This window comes from Brachycentrus maculatus, unplaced genomic scaffold (genome assembly GCF_059751285.1).
Source record: "Brachycentrus maculatus isolate JH-2025_06_01 unplaced genomic scaffold, ASM5975128v1 h1tg000004l, whole genome shotgun sequence".
NCBI classification, from domain to species: domain Eukaryota; kingdom Metazoa; phylum Arthropoda; class Insecta; order Trichoptera; family Brachycentridae; genus Brachycentrus; species Brachycentrus maculatus.
Genome location: NW_028280759.1, coordinates 3,046,873 through 3,068,529, shown reverse-complemented (window position 1 = coordinate 3,068,529; position 21,657 = coordinate 3,046,873). Strand labels below are relative to the sequence as shown.

General features: G+C 32.6%; 2 protein-coding genes across 2 annotated transcripts; one reads left to right on the top strand and one right to left on the bottom strand.

Annotated features, from left to right (window-relative positions):
- Positions 1-1,820: 1,820 nt before the first annotated feature.
- On the top strand, positions 1,821-5,131 carry LOC148313951 (ARL14 effector protein-like). The gene is made up of 4 exons (XM_088277418.1): positions 1,821-2,294; positions 2,433-2,570; positions 3,422-3,495; positions 4,622-5,131. Exons 1-4 carry the CDS (start codon positions 2,221-2,223, stop codon positions 4,636-4,638), a joined length of 303 nt encoding a protein of 100 aa, XP_088133544.1. The 5' UTR covers positions 1,821-2,220; the 3' UTR covers positions 4,639-5,131.
- Positions 5,132-7,323: 2,192 nt separating this feature from the next.
- On the bottom strand, positions 7,324-21,068 carry hook (hook microtubule tethering protein). The gene is made up of 13 exons (XM_088277404.1): positions 21,033-21,068; positions 17,586-17,759; positions 17,345-17,497; positions 14,393-14,509; positions 13,675-13,769; positions 13,366-13,500; positions 12,992-13,279; positions 11,901-12,152; positions 10,932-11,115; positions 10,717-10,847; positions 10,442-10,634; positions 9,471-9,644; positions 7,324-7,984 (listed from the first exon to the last, which is right to left on the bottom strand). The coding sequence occupies exons 2-13, from the start codon at positions 17,671-17,673 to the stop codon at positions 7,695-7,697; spliced, it is 2,100 nt and encodes a 699-aa protein (XP_088133530.1). The 5' UTR covers positions 17,674-17,759; positions 21,033-21,068; the 3' UTR covers positions 7,324-7,694.
- Positions 21,069-21,657: the final 589 nt, after the last annotated feature.

Sequence of the window (21,657 nt, the reverse complement as noted above, 5' to 3'; positions counted from 1 at the left end):
GGCGATATTCTCAGCTTTTATACGCAGTCCAGTCGGAGGTGCGGCAGGACGGGCCCCCGGCCAATGTCCAATAAGCAATTCACAAGTAAACACCGAACCAATCCAACAGGTGTAGGTATCCTAATTTCTCTATAATCACTTTTTACTGATAACAACGATGAAATAGCTCAAACAAAAGTCACAGGACAAAGTTTTAGTAGCTTAAAAGTCGGTGTAAATTGTTCTTCTTCCGAACTCTTATCTTTGTTAATTTTCATAATTCCTTTCATTATTTATCGTAATTCATTAATCCATAATTCTATTAATCTTTTGGATTTTAAAAGTAAAACCATAAGTAACAGTTCAGGTGTTTTTAGATTTATCATTTTATACTTTTTTTAAACATATCTTAAAATATACTTACCAGTTCATTTTAAGATGTGTTAAAAAAGTTTTCGGAATTAGGAAATATAACATTTTACAAAGTGTTTTTTTAGAGGTACACAAATGAAATTTTCCCGCAATAAATTGATGGTAGCACCCGCCGTATGGCATGTTGTGCCATCTTGTTGACACCACAGCTCTGTCACATCAATGCCATTCAGCTTAAATCGAACATTTTTTACTGGACTTTATCTTTATTCACTAGAATCTCTACAATGGATCATCTTCAGGCGGGAGGAATATCTAATTTAACATACTCAACGTATAAAGGATTGTATTACTCATTTTGTGTTTATAACAGCCGATATAATCAATATTTTCATTCATAATTTTCTTTTGCAGAATTCCCCTTCGCAAAAACGTTGTTTTCGTAAGTTGGCAATGAATTACGTCATAGAAACGAATCCACACTACTACTATTACAGCTCTTTAAAACAGATACACAAAGGGATATGCACCCGTGACGTAAAATTTGATGACGTACAGCGGTGTCCGTTTTATTCAAATATTTCATGTTTAAACCTTCATATCTCCCTTATTTATCTACAGATTTCAATAAGAATCGCACCGATAGTCTTGTGTTTTTAACCTCCAAGAAATTCGAATAATGACTTTTTTGCCAATATTCAAATTCTATTTGGCGCCCCCCACAGTGCCAATGCACTCAGCGCAATCGCCCAATCCGCTCTTAAGCGACTACTGAATTATCAATACAATACAATCAACCCGAGTAACTTTAATTACAATTTTTAAAAAATACGCTTTTATTACCCAGTGTACGTAACATTAACTTTAATTCTGGATTTCTATTTCTAAACGATTTTTGATTTTATTTCGAATGGCTTTGACGATTGTCGATCAGTACCGTCGGGTAGATACTGATACCTACCGAGTAAATAATTCATATTTTTTCCCTAAATAGAAGTAATTCTACAATCATCTAACTTTCGAATTTATAAAAATATTAACTCTTCACTTTTCTTCTAACCAATCTAAAAAAAGTGAAATGTCAGTCGCGTGATGGTATTGATTTTTTTACCGGTTCAATTTTTTTACCGGTTCCGAATTGTTTTGATTTGTGTAGAAAAAGAGACTTAATTGATAAAATCCATCAATTTAATAATATAATGTCTTAAACTATTAGAATAAAATTACAAACGTTTTATTAGAATTTACAATGCCGTTCAATATTTACCTGATTTACTGGGTTGTAATAATTATTTACTTTACATTATATGTAATACATATTGTAAACGACCATTATAGTTATTTTATAGTTTGACCATTTACATTGGTTATGTTTTGTTGTAGGTACCAATTGGTAGGTATGCCCACCTCTAGACGTCTGTAGATTGTAGAACCAGAGACTACTAACTAAAACGTATGTCATAGAATAAGAAACGTCAAACATTGATAGTCTATGGTAACATCTCGCTGTGAATGTAGTAAACAAAATATACAAAATATATGTAGTCTGCGTAGAATATTTTATCGAAACAACTGAACAGGATAAACTCAGCTTGACTAAAAACATAAAATAAATAAACCTTGGATAATACGTAAATAAATTTCCTTTTTTTGTCGTTCGATTTTACTTATAAACCACGTTTTATTTATCATATCCCCGTAATTATCTTTAAAAATAGTGTTTTCCGAATTTATTTTACATCGACACATCACTATAGATTGGGTATATATTTTGTCACATTATTTACTCTCAATATCCTTCTCTCTTCGTATTTCAAATAGTTACTTGACAAGGACTAACAAATAATAGAGAATCTTAAAAGACTGAATATGAAGTTCTTAGAAGACTTCGACCCGGAGACTTCTGCCCGTGAAAAGAGGAAAACATCCCGAAAAATTTACCGGTAAGTTTGAAAACTTTTGACTGTCGTCGATCAATAGTTTGTAATGTTGCCCAGAGGTCTTTCCTATTTTGTTACTTACTTCTATCACATGATTAATTCCATTTTTTATTTTATCACAAAATAATTATATTTTTGCAGGTCACAAAACTTATATGATGAAAAGGGCAGACTGTCAGCAACAGGCGAGGATTTGTGCGACTGTCTGGAAGATTCCTGCCCCGGGTGTCACTTTCCATGCTTGAAGTGTCGCTCCAACAAGTGTGGTCATGAGTGCCGGTATGTTACTGTCTTTTTTTTGAGGTAGAGGGATCTTACATCCCTTATGTCACTGCGACCAGATTAGGTCTATTGTGACCTCCCTCTGTATTACAGCTCACTGCCAAGACCTACGTGAGTCATGTAACTCATGACCTGTCTTGGTGGTACGAGCTTCACCTTCTCGGAGTTCAGTACAGGTCCTCCAAGGATGTGACTTCATTTGCGAGCGAGTGCGTCGCAATTGTAGAGAATGTGGATTGGCGTTTCGTTATCCTCCATACAAAATCTGCATACTGGGGAGTCATGAAGTCCAATTTTTGTCAAGTGTTTCCTCAGTCTGCAGTGTCCTGTCAAGGTCTTGGTTAGGAACCTTATTTGTTTTTTGCTAAGCTTTAGAGCTTCTGTGGTGAATTTCCGCAAGTATCCTGTAATCAGTTCCTTTGCGTGTTTCATCCCTGAGCCGTTGGACCATATCTCTTGGCTCTTGTCCATGGCCCAGTTTTTCAGACTAAACTTGATAGTGCTGAGTGTCAGTCCGCATATGGGCTCAGGGTCCATTGGTATGTTACTGTCTACTGTCCTGCCAATTTACCCTCCAACTTATGCCATTTTGCCAAGCGCAAGTATACGAATTTCAGAATCTTCAAACTAATGTAACCACTTCAGGTTTTAAATATTTATGGTCTTTCCCATTTCTTGTGGCAGCATAGAGGGTGCCGAACTTGTCGATCCTGCAAATTTATATCACTATCGATCACTAGATTTCAAAAGTATTTTTTTTTTCAAAATGGAAGTCAGTGTAAAGGATTTGTCCCGAAGGATTTCTTTGTCATTTTTTTTACATTAATAGTTTTTTTGTTTGCTTTCAGAATAAATCGCAAATGGATGTATGATAAAATTGAAATAGAAGGTGACGATTTCCATGTAAAAAATAAAAACAAAGGTTAGTTTGAAAGTACCACTTTAGGGCTTTCCTGCTATAGTTGCGAGATTTAATTTTTTAAAACCTGTGCTAGGATTTTAAAATGAGTATAAAACTTTGACATTATTTCTATTAGGTAAAAAAAAACTCAACCTCTAATTTTCTTCAAATATGGACCAACAACTAGTTTTAAAATGCTACATGTATTAGAAATAAAAGTCGAAAAGGAAAGCTAAAGTTATCTTTAGCTTTAGTGTACATTTACTTCCATTTAAAATCCCAGCCCTGGATATATTTTAATAAATAAAAATCCAATAAATACTTTACCAATAGAATTGTTTTTTTTTTACATAATAAGGAAATAGAAACAATAATAAATATGTAAAATAAAAGTTCTTTATTAAAATTTCATACAATATACATTATTTTAATAGTCGGTAATATTTTTTTAAATTAATAAAATCATAAATGCCTACATTTATATAAATAATATAGAAGTATATATGTATTCTCTAAAGTAAAAATATATTATAAATATATATACAAATCAAATAACTTTTTATATTCTTATGGTGGGGACTGACCGGAGTCATTTCGTCATAAAGTAACACATTACGATGCGACCATTCGTATAGTCAGTACAGCGAGCCGAGCTCGTACCGAATACTCCATCCAATGTCGGATGCTCGCCGCAAATGTTACGGTACGATGAAATGCTCCGGTCAGTCCCCACCTTTAGGATTCCAAAACTGTATAATAGAACCAATTTGTTACAATGGTAATTACTTTTTAAATTTACAAACCAGTAATACATAATCAAACAAAATATTTATAATTGTATGTATTGATTTGATTGGTCTAAATTGTTTTACCTTTCAAAATCATTTTAATGTTATGTATCAAATATATTATTGTAGATTAGATCTTACATTTATATTTTCCTTTTTTTACAAATTTACATACAGTGAACACCTTTTACTAAAAATATCATCAGTAGTAGAATCATTAATTCTTTTAATTTTTACTACTGAGAATCATTTAAATCAGTGAGTTAATTCATAAAATACATACTGTTTTTCAAAATTAAAAAAAATGGATAAAAAAAAATTCAAAATTAAAATAATTTTTCCATTATCTTTTGTTTTAGGCGGCAGTGTTGCTTAGAATATAAGAGCATATATATAATATAATTAGCAATAATCACTGGAAAAAATATTAATCTTTTCAATACAAATAAGCCCAGAAATTCCACATTTTGAGAGGTAAAAACTAAATTATTAAAAATTATTTTGTCATGTTATATTATTTTTATTATTGTGATTATTCCGGTGTAATCCAGGGAAATCAATAAAAAAATATTTATCAACCAAAGTATTTTTTGTTGTTGTTTTTGTTTACCTTGTTATTTTTTTACATCAAAAGAAAGGAATAAGTCTTATTATAAATTATCTTAAAATATTTAAATTAGTCAGAATGGTTACTAAAAAAAATCAGTTTAAACCAATATATCCTGGCAGAAAGAGAATTAGATGTAGCCATAAAAAAGTTTATCTTAATTTATTTTACTTCTATTACCCGGAACAATAGATTATTTTGTAAAATTTGATTGAGGAAAATATACATATTAGAGCGTATGTTTTATTATTATATTCCCATATCTACAACAACTGTTTTTTTTATGTATTTATTATTATTTATGAATTGTATGATAACTAATAACCTAAACAATATAATATAAATAAAAAATGTGTATGAACAATATACAAATTATCAATATATTTTTTTTATTATAAATTTAGTCACATGACTACTGTCAAGAAGACACATTTTTGGTATCACTATTCATTTTAGCTTTTTACAATGAAACATTTTTTTATATTTGTGTACAAAATTACCTGTCAATATTACTAAAATAGAAATTGTGGAGTTGAATGTATGGAGTGAGTTACTGTGTGTCTGCGAGACGTGGTGCTTATCTGAAAGAGATAAGGATAGGCTGAATGCGTTTGAGATGTGGACCTATAGAAGAATGCTAGGGATATCCTGGAGAGACGAGGTACTACGAATAATCGAAGAAAGAAGGCACCTACTCGCGACTATCTCAAAAGACGCGCCAAATGGATCGGTCACGCGTTGCGACAGGAAGGTTTCCTGCACCTGATAATAGAGGGAACATATTCCAGAGGATGCCGACGCCACGAATATCTTTGTAACTTATATGAGGATATTGGGTGTTCAACATATGAGGAGCTGAAGAGGGTGGCGTATAAAAGACCAGAATGGCGAAGGAGGTGTCATTTGTCACTACAAACCAATCTATAAGATTGAGAACACAGAGGAAGAAGAAATTTGTGAATATCAACACGCACTGGCATTAAGGCAATGATATAGGTACATACATACAATGAACATTCTCTTTTTTCAGGATTGAAAAAAAACACGAAAAAACCTTCATCATATTCACGGTCAATCTTAACTATATAATATAATTTTTTAGGTCATAGGCTTCAAAGGTAATACATATGTAATATTACCGTCTACAAACGTTTTATTATTTTTTAAATTTTCTCAAGAGAATAAATTATTTTAACGACTTTGACATGACATTTGACAACAACTAAACTCATTTTTTTACTTCATAATTCTAGTACCACAATGCTCTGAAGGAGGCCCCTGTAATCATGGCCGAAACATTTATAGGAGATACATTACATTAGTTTAACCTAAATATATATATATATATATATATATATATATATATATATATATATATATATATATATATATATATATATATATATATATATATATATATATATATATATATATATATATATATACATATATATATATATATATATATATATATATATATATATATATATATAAAATGTAAAACATCATTTCAAGCAATGTCGGAAGTTACAAAGCTGTCAAAAAATATTGTGTAGGTACAATATAATCACAATTTCCTTCACTTCTTAAGATAGTGTAGAGGAAAAAAATTCAAAATTAATGTTTGATTTCCAGTTATACACAACAAATCCCAACAGTTAATTATACAGATACATACATTTTCACAACCAAATAACTTTTTCCGTTAAGAGGATTTTTGTTAATAAAGGCTATTTATCTAAGAAAATTATGAATTTGACAGTGACCTATAAAATTAGTAATTAGTTACTTATCAAGTGCAAAACTACATACTACATTTAAAATAACTTTTTTAATTGTATACATCGCTCACTCCTTTCAACAACGTCATATATCAAAAAACTTGATTTTTCAGATCGGTTTTAAAGTTTGAAAATAAAATACAATGTATTAAAAATAAATATCAAGCCACTTATTGAACTTTTTACTGTGCATTAGATATTTTTAGGTAAAACCTGAAGGTTTTTTTTCCATTTGAAAAATATTTAGTATATTTTAAAAATTATTAAACAATACCTTTTCTTCAAAATGCAAAAACAACACTTTCTGCCCTGTAGCGGGTAAATATTAAGCAAAAATATGCCACTTTTCCTGGGATATAAAACATTTTCTGGGCATTCCGAAAACATGCACAGCTGAAAATTGTAAATTTTTGATATATGACGTTGTTGAAAGGAGTGAGCGACATTTTAAATCAATAAATAAAATAAAAACTGAAATAGTCTATGTATCATTTGCATTAAGATTTAGTTAGAAAATACTTTATTTAGACCAACAAACCAGACAACAAGCTTGTTTGGACCCCTCATTAACAAAAAAAAAATATTGGTTTTAATGGTTTATAAATAATGCAACAAAAGAGATTTTTTTTAAAAATACTTGACAGTTTTGATCATAACTCATATTTCTTATCCATGTTTAGCTGCGTGTATCAAAGGATATTGTAAAATATGTTCATAAAATGTTAAAAATACTTTGGTAGTTTATGCATATTATTATTTGATAACCAGTTTTTGGAAGCAGAAAATTCTACACACGAGTGAATTTTTTTTATCAAGGTATGAAAATAAACAACATACTTTTCATTTGTTTTTACAAACTTCAGAGTAGGTTAACACTTTAAAATTAAAATAAATTACACCAGTTTCCTTGCACGAATGACGTAATTTAATGTTTTTTATTCATACTAATAAAAAACAAAAGTAATCTATGAATTATGTCATTGAGGCAGCCCAGTGGTGCATTTAAATTTCAACAATAAATTAAAGGGAGGTTTGTTTAGTACTTTACTTAGTTCGGAAAGAATGGAGGGGTTTCCTGGGTGCCGATTGGCGCTGCCTTGCGAGGAAACTCTGCCCGGCGCTAAGCAGAGCAAAGCGCTGGTCTACAGCGTCCCGGTGGCAGGCCAGTCCCAGCTTGAAGAAGGCCGAGGTGATCAGCTTCTCCTCCCCCTCCTTCATGGTGTCGGCAGGGAGAGGGGCAGAGCGAGCCGGGCCCGCCCCCACCCCCCCTCCGGCCACCGCCTTCTCACTCAAGCGGCTGTTCAACAGAGTCATATCTGTCAGAGACTGTTGACCTGAAAAGTTGATATATTCAATTATAATTTTTTTTTAAATCCTTGTTTTTGGGGTATTCCTGGTTAGTGAAATAATTAAGGATGGATCCTCATATTATTAAAAGTATCAGGTCTATAACGTGATAAAAAAATTCAAAAGACAGCGGTAGGAGCTTAAATTTGTTTTGTTAACCCTCCTTTTCCCTGTGTTGGGTATCTACTACACGTTGCTTCTAATAACCATCAACATATAAATACAAGTTTAAGATTTTAGGTATTCCTCCATAATATTTTTGGCATTGATTTAAAAAAATATATATCTTAATTTATCGGGTACATCGGAGGTACTTTGTGAACATCGGAAACAAATTTGAGTATAAACAGCGCCGTGAGTGCCTCGACCTTGGATCTCGACGATACGTGAAGAGTGTGCTGGAAGCGCTACACTATTATCGCATCTTACTCTTGCATACTGTGAACTGTACTCGCACTGTGGAAGTGCGGCCACTACCAATACTGGTGGGAGGCGGCAATAGCTCTCAGGCATCAACCAGAGTGGTTCTATGCCCATTCCGTGAGCGTTGCCAGATTTTTCGAGAGCGTTTTTCTAATGTTTTCAGCAAATAAATCTCAATTATTATAACATTTTACTTAAATTATAATTAATCAACGGGATTAGCTATGAATGTTCTTATTTTTCCCATTTAATATTGCTAATTTTTTATTGTACACTACCCAGCACCGGAACGCGCATTTTTATTTTAGCACCATAAGGGAAAGGTTAAAACGTTGTCGTCGGGACACGGCATTTGCCGTTTTTCGCGGACTGTCGGTCAACTGCGGGACACGGCAAATGCCGTTTTTGTCGACTGTCGGTTATCGGCGGGAAACGGCAATATACGGGTTTGTTATCAGAGTGAAATAAAACGCGTTGAAGGGTAATCTGCTACCTGGGTGCTAGGCGACAGTCTGTTGACGTTATTTGAGATGCCTTGTCCGGATTGGCTATTGTGTCGCTTGTAAAGGCATCGCCAGAAATCTTTTTTAAAGAGTTTTTATGCGATCTCAATCTCCAGTTTAGTTTGAGTCATTTCACGTATAGGACTATTTTTCATACTGCTTGGACTGTTTTGTTTACTGTTTGGTGTTTTTTTATTTGAATTTATAAGCATTGTATAGGGAATGATACCTCGGAGGGGAAGACTATTTTTTAGAGTTTACAATGCTTCTAAAATTGTGAAATACGGAATACTTAATTAAAAATTATGATTATACTTTATTTTTGATGATCAAATGTCATGTATGATTTCTTTGAAAATTTCAAACGAAAATATTATTTGGTTTAGAAATTGTGTCAATTTTAAGAAAGCGATATATTTTTGCGCTAATCGCGAAAAACGTCCGCTATAGGCTACAGTCTATTGTTCGAAGCGCCCGACTACAATGTGTTAATATATTTTTCTATGTTAATACAAACAATGACATAATTAAATTGATTATTTTCTACCTGTGGTTCTAGGATCTAAGGTTTTGATAACTTCTTTTGCCTTGTCAATACACTTCCTATACCGTTCATCAGTTGCCACCAACTCCGCATCCTTTTGGTTAATACTTTCTTGTAGTCCTTTGGATTTTTGTTTTTCTAATTGCAACGCTATCAGAAGTTCTTCGATTCTCGAGCCTGTGAAATTAAAATTAATCAACTTTAAGCAAACAATTTTTTACAAAGTAAACTGTTTACGTAAACTTTTTATTCACAATATCACAGATCAACCCAAATAGTTTTAACAAAATAGGTATTTTATTAGAATATAAATCTATATTACGGATAATCGAACAAAACTATAAGAAACTACATATTGCTCACTCCTTTCAAGAACGTCATAAATCAAAAAACTTGATTTTTCAGGAGAACGTTTTTAAAGTTTAAAAATATAACACAATGTATTAAAAATAAATATCAAGCCACTTATTGAAGTTTTTACTGTGCAACAGATCTTTTTAGGTAAAACCTGAAGGTTTTTTCTCCATTTGAAAAATATTTAGTATATTTAAAAAAATAATTAAACAATACCTTTTATTCAAAATGCTAAAACAACATTTTCTGCCCTGTAGCGGGTAAATATTAAGTTAAAAATATGCCTCTTTTGCTGGGATATAGGGATATCGGGCATTCCGAAAACATGCACAACTGAAAATTGTCGATTTTTGATTTATGACATTTTTGAAAGGAGTGAGCGATATTTGAAGAAGTATGCAGATGTTGTTGCTGGACTTTTTTTAAGCAATTTGGCAGCACTGAATTATAAGCACGAATATAAACATACTTCTTTGGGGGTTAATTTTGTTTGGATGATAAGATTCGTCCGTACTCTTAAAAAATTAAAAATAGTTTTAAAGTTATCAACAAAACGGGTAAAGTTCCATCAGTTGAAATCGAATAGTCTTAAAGCCCGAAACAACGGGAGAATAACTGACTTTTTCTTTGGTTGTCTTCTATAGTTTGCTGGAACTTAATTTCCATTTGAACCTGCTGCCCCTTTTGGTTGGCGTCTCCGGCACTACTTTTGGCTTCCTCTAGACTAGCTTCCATCTGCATTATCTTTTGATTTGCTTCCCTGTTTATAGTTCTTTGCTTTTCTAATCTTTGGGCGTAGTCCTCCAGAAGTGCCTGCAAAGAAAATGTACTGTATCTTTTTTTTGTATCGTGTATGATTACAATATACTTATAGATAGAAAACATTATTCATTACCTGTACCGATGCCTGGTCTCCTTGGGAACCTTGATTTTGTCGTAAAAGTTTATTTTCATGTTCCAATCTTATGAGACGTTCTTTCAAATCTGTCGGCATAAGCTCTCGGGAAACACTATCTTCATTATTTCCTAAAAACAACACACCGAGTTACATATTTTCTTAAAGTTCATCAGTAGGTTTGCCATGAAACCATTATTGTATTGCGCGATTACCGCTCGTTTGGAGATTGGAACAGCGAAGTTCTTCGCAAGCCTCTTTCAATGTATCTCTCTCCTGGAGCAAATTATCCTTTTCTCGTTGCAAGGAAAGTAATTTAGTCCCGTTTTTCTTGTTTTCGATTTCTAACTTATCAGCTTTAGCTATTTCTGCATCCCATTTCTCATGCAAATCAGTCACCTTTAAATAAATGTTGACATAAATGGTTATTTTATATTGATATGTATGTATACATATATGACTGAAAATGCCAGCCTTCAAAAGGAACTGGGAGTGCGATTAGGACTCGCAGGGTCCGCATTTAACAGTATGAAGGCTGTCTGGAGATCGAATTTATACTCGGTGGAGACCAAATGCCGCCTAAACAATGCCTGCATTGCTCCTGTTCTCTTATACGGCTGTAAAACATGGCACCTTACAAGGGCTCAGAGCAGCCGTGTACTGAGCTTCGAGAATAGGTGTCTGCGGAGAATTTTAGGCGTGCGGTGGTTTGACATTGTAAGGAATGAAGAGATAAGGCCTAGGACGCAGCAAATTTCGGTCACAACTGTCGTCAAGAAAAGGCGATTCAGTTGGCTTGGCCATGTACTCCGCATGCCTCTTAAGAGCCTTAATCAAGCTTGCCTCTTTTACAAGGCATCAGGTTCGCGCCGCCCAGGACGACCACTGCTGACAATTCGTCGGAAGTTCTCGTCAGAATTTCGGGACGCGGATCTGACTTGGGAGGATGCAAGGGAGCTGGCAGCCGACAGAAAAGCATGGAGACAGTTTGTGGACTCCATATGCTCCATCTAGGGAGCGGATGTTTTTTTTTTTTTTAATAATAATATATACATATAAATAATTACAAGTGATAAGAGTTAAAGTAGGTTACATACATTTTAAACACTAATACATACATAGCATGTCATTAAATTAATCGCGCTTATAATCTAGGTTGCATGAATTTTAAACATTTATTTTACCTGCTTTTTGTAAATCTCCAATTGACTCTTAAGCACAATGAGCTTTTTGGAATCTTCTTCGTGTTCGATACTCCTCTGAACATATTCCACATTCTTTTCCTCGAGTAGTTTTACTTGCTTTTTTAAATCAACAAATTCTTCCATCCTTTTCTTGTATGATTCAATAGTTGCTTCGTAATTGGATACTCTGTCGGCCAATTCCCGGAGAGCATCGACTTCATCTTTTAACTGCGCAGCTTCAGATGCTGCTACCTATAAAAATAAAAACTCGACAAATTACAAATCTATTTATGATTTCTTTGATATATCTGATCATAATGTGTAGGACACCGCATCAGATTAGTGGTGTGTTAACTCGATTGTATTGATAAAAAGGCAAAGATTGTGACTATGTGGTCCAGTTTCTCGGCGCTATAAGCTGATGTAATTAATGACGTAAGTTAAGAAGTGTAAAAAACATCACTCATATATTGGAAAGGAAATTGAGAAGGAATAGTAGGTAAGAAAAGGAGAATAGTAGCAATCCCTACTTAGACTAGTTGGAGTTGCGCGTGCATATTCGTGAAAGCTTGTGTACGTTAAACACTGCTAGTATATATGGATCCCTTGAGGATTTATATGTAGCTAGTAATGTAATGTGTCCTCCTTCGTAGTGTAATGGTCAGCACGCTCGGCTACCGTACTGGAGGTCCTGGGTTCGATTCCCAAGGGGGGTTAAATAAATATAAGCGATTTTTTCACTACTACTACCACCACGCCGTTTCTCCGCAGGGGTAGGCAGAGAGTATGGAACGCCACTCTTCTGTCCTGACATACACTCCTCGCCTCCTTCACATCCATACATCTAGTCATACATGCCCTCCGATTACGCAGACTTTTGACACCGCCAGATTTTAGGTTCTGATTGATTTTTTCACTGTAATATTTATTCAATATTACCCTGGACTGGTACCTAAAGCAGAGGGCTGATCACCTTTCCTTCACGTGTTAACAATCAAGATAACACTACATTTATATGATGCAGTGCCCTATGCACCATCGGGTGCGGATAAGGGTTTGAAGAAGAAGTAATGTAAAATATACCAACTCACTTGTAGCTCTTCGAGGCGTGCATGTAACACAATCAATTCTTTTTCTTGAATAGTAGTTTTGGCTTTATAATCATCTCTTGTAGTTTCAGCTTTAAATAGCTCATCCTTCAGCAGGTCTACTTGCCTCCTCATATCATTGTATCGCACGGTGCCAGATAGAGCTGGACCGATGGACTCGCCGCAGTCGTCCACCAACTCGGAGATGTTTCCGGTTCCCTCTTGCAATTTGGCTTGCAGCTTTTGGTTTTCACTCAACAGAGTGTTCTTTTCTTCTGTCAGAACTTTAACCTGCGAATGAATAAATACAAAATTCAGTTACTGGAATGACACTTATAGACATATATGATGAATGAAAAAATAAAAATATCTCAGACCTGAAGATCAAGTTCATGACAGCGTTGAGCGAGAGCATCCCTAGCTTCCAAATCAGACTGAAACCGAGCAACGTTGCCGCCCATTTCAAAACTTAGACTTGATTTGTTTCGGTTGTGAATGCAACTTTCTAATTCCTGCACAAAAACATAATGCACTCATGCAATAATCAAAGCTACTATTAAATTATTGGTTCATTTTCATTCTATATAATTAAAGCAATATTTTATCATTGTATAACATTAAAATAAAAATACTAAAAGTATTTTTTTAATAATAAATTAGAAGAAAAACAACATATTCCATCAAACCTGAATAGCCTGCATGATAGATCTTTGGCAAGATACTTCCATTTCCATAATCCGAGTTATATATTCCTGCTTCTGCTCACAATGCACTGCACAACCTGGACATAAATAAAGTTGCTGGTCAGTTATTATAATTTTTGTATTTTGTTAACTGAGTTATAATTTTTTTTTCTTTTTACGTAGATTAAATTTTTAAATCAGTAAATAAAAATAAAACTTTGATTGCGAAATCACACCAACATTGTCAAGTCAAGTAACCCTTAACTGCACCCAGTGGTGCATACAGCACTGCATCAAATTCATAAAACGTTCATTTGATCAATTATTATATGAAAGCAAGCTGATCAATCCTGCGATTCAAGTACTAGTCCAGGGTCATATTTAATACATATTAGAGTGAAAGACAATTTTATTAATTTTGACCCCCTGAGAATCAAGCCCGGGACCTCCAGTATGATCGCCAAATGTGCTAACCACTACACTATGAGGCGGACAATGTAGTCTAGAAAAAGTGGGAAACAAGTTTAGAACACCAGAATATGTTGCAAAAGTTTTGAGTACAAAATATTATAATTTTTTAAGATGTTTTTGAAAATTTTATTGGGAAATGTAAGTCTTTATCACCACTTTATGCCACCTTCCCAACACGCGCTCACCGCTGCACTATGCAGGCAGGCTAAATGGATATTGAGTCAAATGTGCAAATGGTAAATGTACTAACCAAGAATGAGCTGTAATAGGCGCCCCAACTCATCCAGATCTCCCTTTTCTGCAATTTTAACCACATCTGGTTTCGGGAATTCAATCAAACTTACATTCAAAACATCTTGGTAATAATCTGAAAAAAAAGCACTCTGATAAGTTTGATGATTTGTAAAGATGTTATAAAAATAACGGGGAATAATTTTTATTTTTATTTTTTTAATTAAAGAGAAATATTTGTGTTTTTACTATTTACACAAATATTTCAATTTCATTGTTGGGTAATATATCCAAAATAAAACAAGGTTTGTTGGATTGAATTCTACATTTATTTATGTATATGTCAATACGTGACACGTTTCGTCTTCTTAGGACATTATCAAACACTGACTATTGGTCAGTGTTTGATAATGTCCTAAGAAGACGAAACGCATCACGTATAAACATATCGTAGTCGTACAGGAGAAAGTGACTAACTGAAAAAACGTAAAATGTTCAGGAGGGCCATTCAACCGTTTTTACACTTTTGTCATCAATTAAAAACAAAGAAATAATGTATTCACGATCGTGATTATTTTTGTGTGAAAAAAGATGTTTGCCAATATTGAAATGAGTAAATAATATTTTAGAAAATTTTCATCCTAAAGATTTTAAAATTACTTAAAGCATTTGGTCACTTTTTCCAGGCAAAAATCTAGAAAAAAATGCAGATGGTCACTTTTGATTCTTAGAATGAGATTGGAAACGTTAGTTACAGATACAAAAGTTTAATTCAAAGCATTTTATTTTCTTAATTTATATTAAGAAAGAATTTTTTTTTTTGGAAACTAGCTGGTAACATAACATTTTTTTTAAATAACATATCTTTTTTTAAATTAAATATACAAAAAGTAAAGAAGTATTATTCTGACTCAGATTCAGAATCGAAATTTGGTTCTTGTGTTCTGTCTTCTTTAATATTGACAGAAAGTGATTTGTGTCACCCATACTATTTCCGTGGAATTGCAACAGTATCACCAGCAAATCTTTCTTCTTTTTCATAGTTTTTCTTTGTATAAATAATTTAATGGAGGAAAAATTACAGAAAATCCTCACCCAAATACTGACAGGATTTTAAAACCTTCGTTTTACGAATACTAATACATATTTTTTCCTGGTCTAGTGTGCTCATATCGCAAGCATTTAATTTGCAGCCATGAAACAATTTCGCTGTCTTCATTTTTATCGGGTTTTTTGTCATGTTTTTGGCAAGTGATTTGAGATCTGTGTATGCCTCCGTGGTGTAATGGAAAGCGTGTTTAGCTACCGTGCTGGAGGTCTCGGGTTCGATTCCCAGGGGGGGGTTGAAAATAAATATTAGTGATTTTACACTTTAATATTTATTTCATATTACCCTGGACTGGTCCCTAAAGCGTAGGAGTGATCACCTTGCCTTCAAGTAAGTAACGATCAAGATAACACTGCATCAATACGATGCAGTGCACTATGCACCATTAGGTGCGGATAAGGGTTAGAAGAAGATTTGAGATCTAACATATCGTCAAATCTTAATTCATGTACATTATATGGATCACTCTTTCTTGATTTTTACACATTTTCATCAATAATTTACCTCTACTGGCCATTTGATTTCGAATTTACTCAATATTAAGTCACTTTGTTTTTCTAGAAGCGTTTAAATGTCAAATGTTAAATACAGAAATATAACTAACTTCATGGCGTTGAAAATTGTTACAACAAGCAATAATGTCCAACTTGGTCACTTTTACTTTTAAAGAAAATAAACATCAATGCAGTTAGTCATTTTTAACAAGTCAAAATATTATACTTCCAAGTTTAAAATCGCTCTGGGATTTTTTCACGGCAGTATTAAGCTAGTAAGATGTCAAATAGTTAATAATCACGTTTTTGTAAAAACTGCACTTAGTCACTTTCTCCTGTATGACTGTGATATATGTAATAATAATAATAATAAACCCTTATCCGCACCCCAATGGTGCATAGGGCACTGCGTCATATAAACGCAGTGTTATCTTGATCGTTTACACATGAAGGAAAGGTGATCAGCCCTCCGTTTCAGGTACCAGTCCAGGGTAATATTGAATAAATATTAGAGTGAAAAAATCACTAATATTTATTTTACCCCCCTTGGGAATCGAACCCGGGACCTCCAGAACGGTAGCCGAGCGTGCTGACCATTACACTACGGAGGCGGACATATGACTGTGATATACATAAATAAATGTAGAATTCAACCCAACAAACCTTGTTTTATTTTGGATATATTACCCAACAATTCAATATGGAATTCTACCAACTGTCTGCAGTTACAATAAATAAATTTCAATTTCATACTATTTCTGTGAGCCTAAGCGGCTCATTATTAGAAATAGGTATCAAATTGCGGTAGAGTGGGTTCGAACCGAGAAACTCTGACTCAAGAATCTGCGACACTAACCACGGGACCACAACCTGACACTTAATACTTCAATCTGAATTCTTTATTACCAAAGCCAAATTTCAGTGTATTTATTTATTCGTATTATTTTTTGACATCTCATCAAAGATGAAGAAGAATATGGAATTCTGGGCATTGACGGGGCTGACGACCGTCAGCCCCGTCGACGTAGGCTGGTTTAAGTGATCACTCTACACACGTGTAACATTTACCAATGCCATTATTGACAACCACACTACTCCAATTCTTGGAAGTTCTATATATATAAACCAATTTTGAAACATTGTTCTTGAATCACTAAAAAATAATATGAAAATAACTCCTGCAATTGGAGATAATCCAGATTTTGTGAACAAGTATTTGGACACACTCAAAAGGTTCTAAATATTTATATATTCATTAAGGTATACTATGCAATGTTAACCCATTTTGTCATTTGCTATTTATCCTTTGTGATGAAAATAAATAATAATAAAAAATGGGTTATTCAAACAATTATGAAAGTTTCATTACCAATGACGCGCTCTACTATTTTCTTAAGGTTGCTAACTTTGAGTCGCCAGTTACTCCCAACATCTGGTTTGATTTTAGAATTCCAATACTGGGTAAAAAAGTCAGGAGCGATTTGCGTCAAGGCCTCTGCCATCCAAACTCCGTCAAAGATATCTGAAATACAAAAGTTGTAATGGAGAAGAATAAATAAACAGAAGCGTAATTTCGATTTTAAAATAATCATCCATTATCACTTTCATACCGTTCGGAGTATTGCTCGCAGTCCCAAGATTCAGGGTCCTGAGCCATTCCACTAAATTATCACACAAAACTGAGTGATTAATTTCCATAATATTATCGAGGGAATTTTGATTCTGCAATCTACATAAATGTTAATTACTAAACCAATTCAGTATTTACGCCAACCACTATGTTGCTGATTACCACCACAGACTAACTATTTATATAAAGACCGCCAACTACCTCGATTTTTTATGGCTGGAAGTGATATTCGCCAGCGGCCGGAAGCGACGTAAACGGCTACTAGTACTAAGCTCCCGGCTGGGCGTGACTTCGCCGCGGCTGAATGTCGAATCCACCCGCCGAAATATTTATCATTAATTTTTCAGGTTAAATGGTATTGATATTGAAATTTGTTGTATTACATATTTTCAAAATTATAATATTAATATTACAAAGAAGATATTTCACTATCTAAATTTATTTATTTCAGTGTAAACAAAAATAGAAAGGTCACGGCTAAAACGCGACATTTATAAAAAGAGTTTAGGCGTTTAGTTGAGTTCAAAAGTTCAGTTTAATAATGGTTACTCAACTCAGCCGTACAACGGTAAATGGTAATGGTAATTTTTTTGACTTACTATAATATACAATATATAAAATTCCAGAAAACACAATATTTTAAAAGGACAGAAGGAGTGTCCACCACTTCCTGAAGTTATGTTTCTTATCGGGGGTGCCAGCGCCCCTTTCTGGACGTTTTGGAAGTCTGGCTAGGCGTTTTTAAAATTTTCGCATTTGGGGGGTGCTGCAGAAGGGAGCGGGAGGTTCAAGGGAACGTTGTGTCAATAAAGAAAAACTACACTTTCATACGCAAAATTTAACTTTAACTTTGGCATAATACTCAATATTATCAAGTTCTTCATATAAAACAAGGGCCCATTAAAAAAGACATATAGTATCATAGCCACATTAATGCCCTTATCGAAGATATGATAATACGGTTCAAAGACTAACAGGAACTTTTGATATCAGCTTGGTTAATCAATCCATTTTTATCAGACGTAGAAAGTGTTAGTCCAAATTTAAAAGAGTAATTTATTGATCTGCAAAATGACTGTGAAGCCAAAATAATATTTTATGTATTAATTTTAAATCAAACACAGATTTTTTGAGTCTACTAAGTTGTATTTTATTAATAAAAAACACATAAAAAATTATACTGTGACAATTGTTTCGCCTTGTTAGGGCATTATCAAACGAATGATAATTCATGGATAACGAATGGTCATTCGTTTGATAATGCCCTAACAAGGCGAAACAATTGTCACAGTATAATTTTTTATGTGTTTTTTATTAATAAAATACAACTTAGTAGACTCAAAAAATCTGTGTTTGATTTAAAATTAATACATAAATTAAAATGGAGTTCTACAAATTAAACGCCAAGTCAATAAATAAACCAAAATAATATGTAATCAATGTGTTTATATTGATTTTTGGGTACGTTTTCGTCATCAATACCTAATTCTGTGGGAAGAATTGAAATTACCTATAATAGCCTTTCTATCTTCATATTTAGAAGAGAAGGGTTTTAGTGCAGTAATGCATATATTTAAAAAAAAAACGCGAAATTGATTACAAATAACCCGAAGAGGAGATAAACTTTAACCAAATAAAACGAAATTGGCGCAATCTCATGACGCTCAAGGATCTCTTTAATTTTTTTAGTAAGAAAAAAAAAATTTAAATACATGTTTTATTTAAAATTTAAAAAGGTGTTTTATTGTGTATTTCGCAATAATTTTTATTTGTAGAAGGAAATCCATCGCATAAATACTTACAGGTAAGTAGGTAGTGGGTACGTAAATACATACATAGAGAAAAGTGTAGTGTAGTGTTAAAAATTTATAAAAGCATATGCAGACACGGATCAATAATTTTATCTTTAAAAAATCCTAATGAATTCCGGCAGACCGAAAAAGATTAATAAAGATGTTTAAGGCATTGAAAATAAAAATAGACGTATAAAACATATAAAAATAGAAAATAAAAATTAATCAAAGCAGATGTATGTAGAGGAATAGAGCAAATCTCAAAGCGAAATCGATTTCCTAACAATATCATGGCAACAGTAAAAATATAAAAAAATATTGCAAGCAACATAATAAAACCGTAATCGATGCTCCCGGCTGAAGGTACTTAGCTCCCGGCTGGGCGCGGCCGGATCCACCCGGCGAAATTTTTACCATTAATTTTTCAGGCCAAATGATATTTATATTAAAATTTGTTTTATTACATATTAACATAATTATAATATCAATATTAAAAAAAGGAATTTTATAACCAACATTTATTTATTTCATTGTAAACAAAAATATAGAGGTCACGGCTAAAACGCGACATTTATGAAAAGAGTTCAGGCAATTAGTAGTTTCTAAACTCAGCCGCTGAATGATAAATTACATTCGAACCCTTTTTACTTATTCGTCACTCGCCGAATTGCTAAAATATTTTTCTTTTTTTTTATTCTACGGTCTTTCTTATTGAGGCTTCTGTTCAAATAATCAGACTTATTAACTTTTTTGAATGTAAAATAATATATATTTATATATATATATATATATATATATATATATATATATATATATATATATATATATATATATATATATATATATATATATATATATATATATATATATATATATATATATATATATATATATATATATATATATATATATCTATATATATATATATATATATATATATATATATATATATATATATATATATATATATATATATATATATATAAATATTTTATATAAACATATATACATTTATACATATTTTTTTATATATTCACTAAATATTACACACTCAAACTTGTGTGATACATCGTTTTTTTGAATTACCTAACGTCCAAGTGACTCTGAAATCTAGCTACGGCTTATGCAACACCGTTTATCATGTCCCTACTCAGGCTTCAACTTAAAAGTTTCATAGCCTATGCCTACTTGTGAGTGGATTTACTCTTTATGTTTAAAGTTACTATAATTTCATGTAATTCATGAGTGAAAATTCTAGGCAAAAACACTCGCAATGTGTGATACATCGCAATCGATACAATGCTTTTAAATAAAAACAAAAAAGGGAATTTTCAAATGACTATATTTCAGACAAAAATTCCAGAAAAACACACAATTTATGTTCCTTCTGCCCTTTTAAACAAAAAATATATAACAATTTACAAACAAGTATATTACAGATACAATTGTACAATTCTCTAAAAACAACTTGTTGGTATCTCGTATTGGTTTCTCAAACAACTTGTTGGTATCTCGTATTTTTCGTTCCCGTTTCGGTGTTTTTGTTAGTGTATTAGCGTGTCTCGTCATTTCTGGTCGTTTTTTGAACAATCTGACGTTTACGAGTCGACCCCCCCTGATTACCACAGACTAACTCTGATTACTGATTACAGATGACAGCGCTCTGCAATAACCATAGACAATAGAAAAATAATACCTGGCAATGCCTAGGATATAAAATAACACTTTAGGTATGTTTTACTTTTCACCTGTAGATGAAAACATCTGGAGTTTTCGAAATTTGTTGCGTGTAATGAAATAAAACTCATTAATAGGTATTTTTCAAGTATTTAATTAAAAATTTTAAAATAAAAAGAAAAGAAAAACTTAATGAGAATGTGAAATAGTTTGAACATGCAGTAAATGCCTTTGCAGAGTAAATAAATTTTTGTTTATAAATTTTTCCCATTCATTTATATTTTGCATGTTCAAAGCCTTCCCGCAGAGTCATTTATCGAGCTTTGAATAGTATTAAATCATATTATAGGAAATATCAACGTAGAATATTTGTAAGCAAAATTATTTCTCAGAGTAAACACGTAGATTTGTTAATATTTTTAAAATGTATTCTTAAGAACTCCTTTTTATTCATATACATTCGTTAATATAGACATTCATTTCAAAATGCCATAACAAGGCGAAAATACAATTTAGTTTACAAAAAAAACAGTATTTGATTTTAGCATTTAATAAAGTCTTTTTTATTTTAAAAATATTCAC

Bases quoted from the DNA above. Each gene is read 5' to 3' on its own strand.
- hook (XM_088277404.1), bottom strand. From the start codon at position 17,673: ATGGAAATTAATCACTCAGTTTTGTGTGATAATTTAGTGGAATGGCTC. The intron at 11,116-11,900 runs GTAAAATAAATG...ATTTATTTAAAG, and splicing joins TGGAGATTTACAAAAAGCAG to GTGACTGATTTGCATGAGAA. The intron at 7,985-9,470 runs GTAGAAAATAAT...TCAACTTTTCAG, and splicing joins CTTAGATCCTAGAACCACAG to GTCAACAGTCTCTGACAGAT.
- LOC148313951 (XM_088277418.1), top strand. From the start codon at position 2,221: ATGAAGTTCTTAGAAGACTTCGACCCGGAGACTTCTGCCCGTGAAAAG. The intron at 2,295-2,432 runs GTAAGTTTGAAA...ATATTTTTGCAG, and splicing joins ACATCCCGAAAAATTTACCG to GTCACAAAACTTATATGATG. The intron at 2,571-3,421 runs GTATGTTACTGT...GTTTGCTTTCAG, and splicing joins AAGTGTGGTCATGAGTGCCG to AATAAATCGCAAATGGATGT.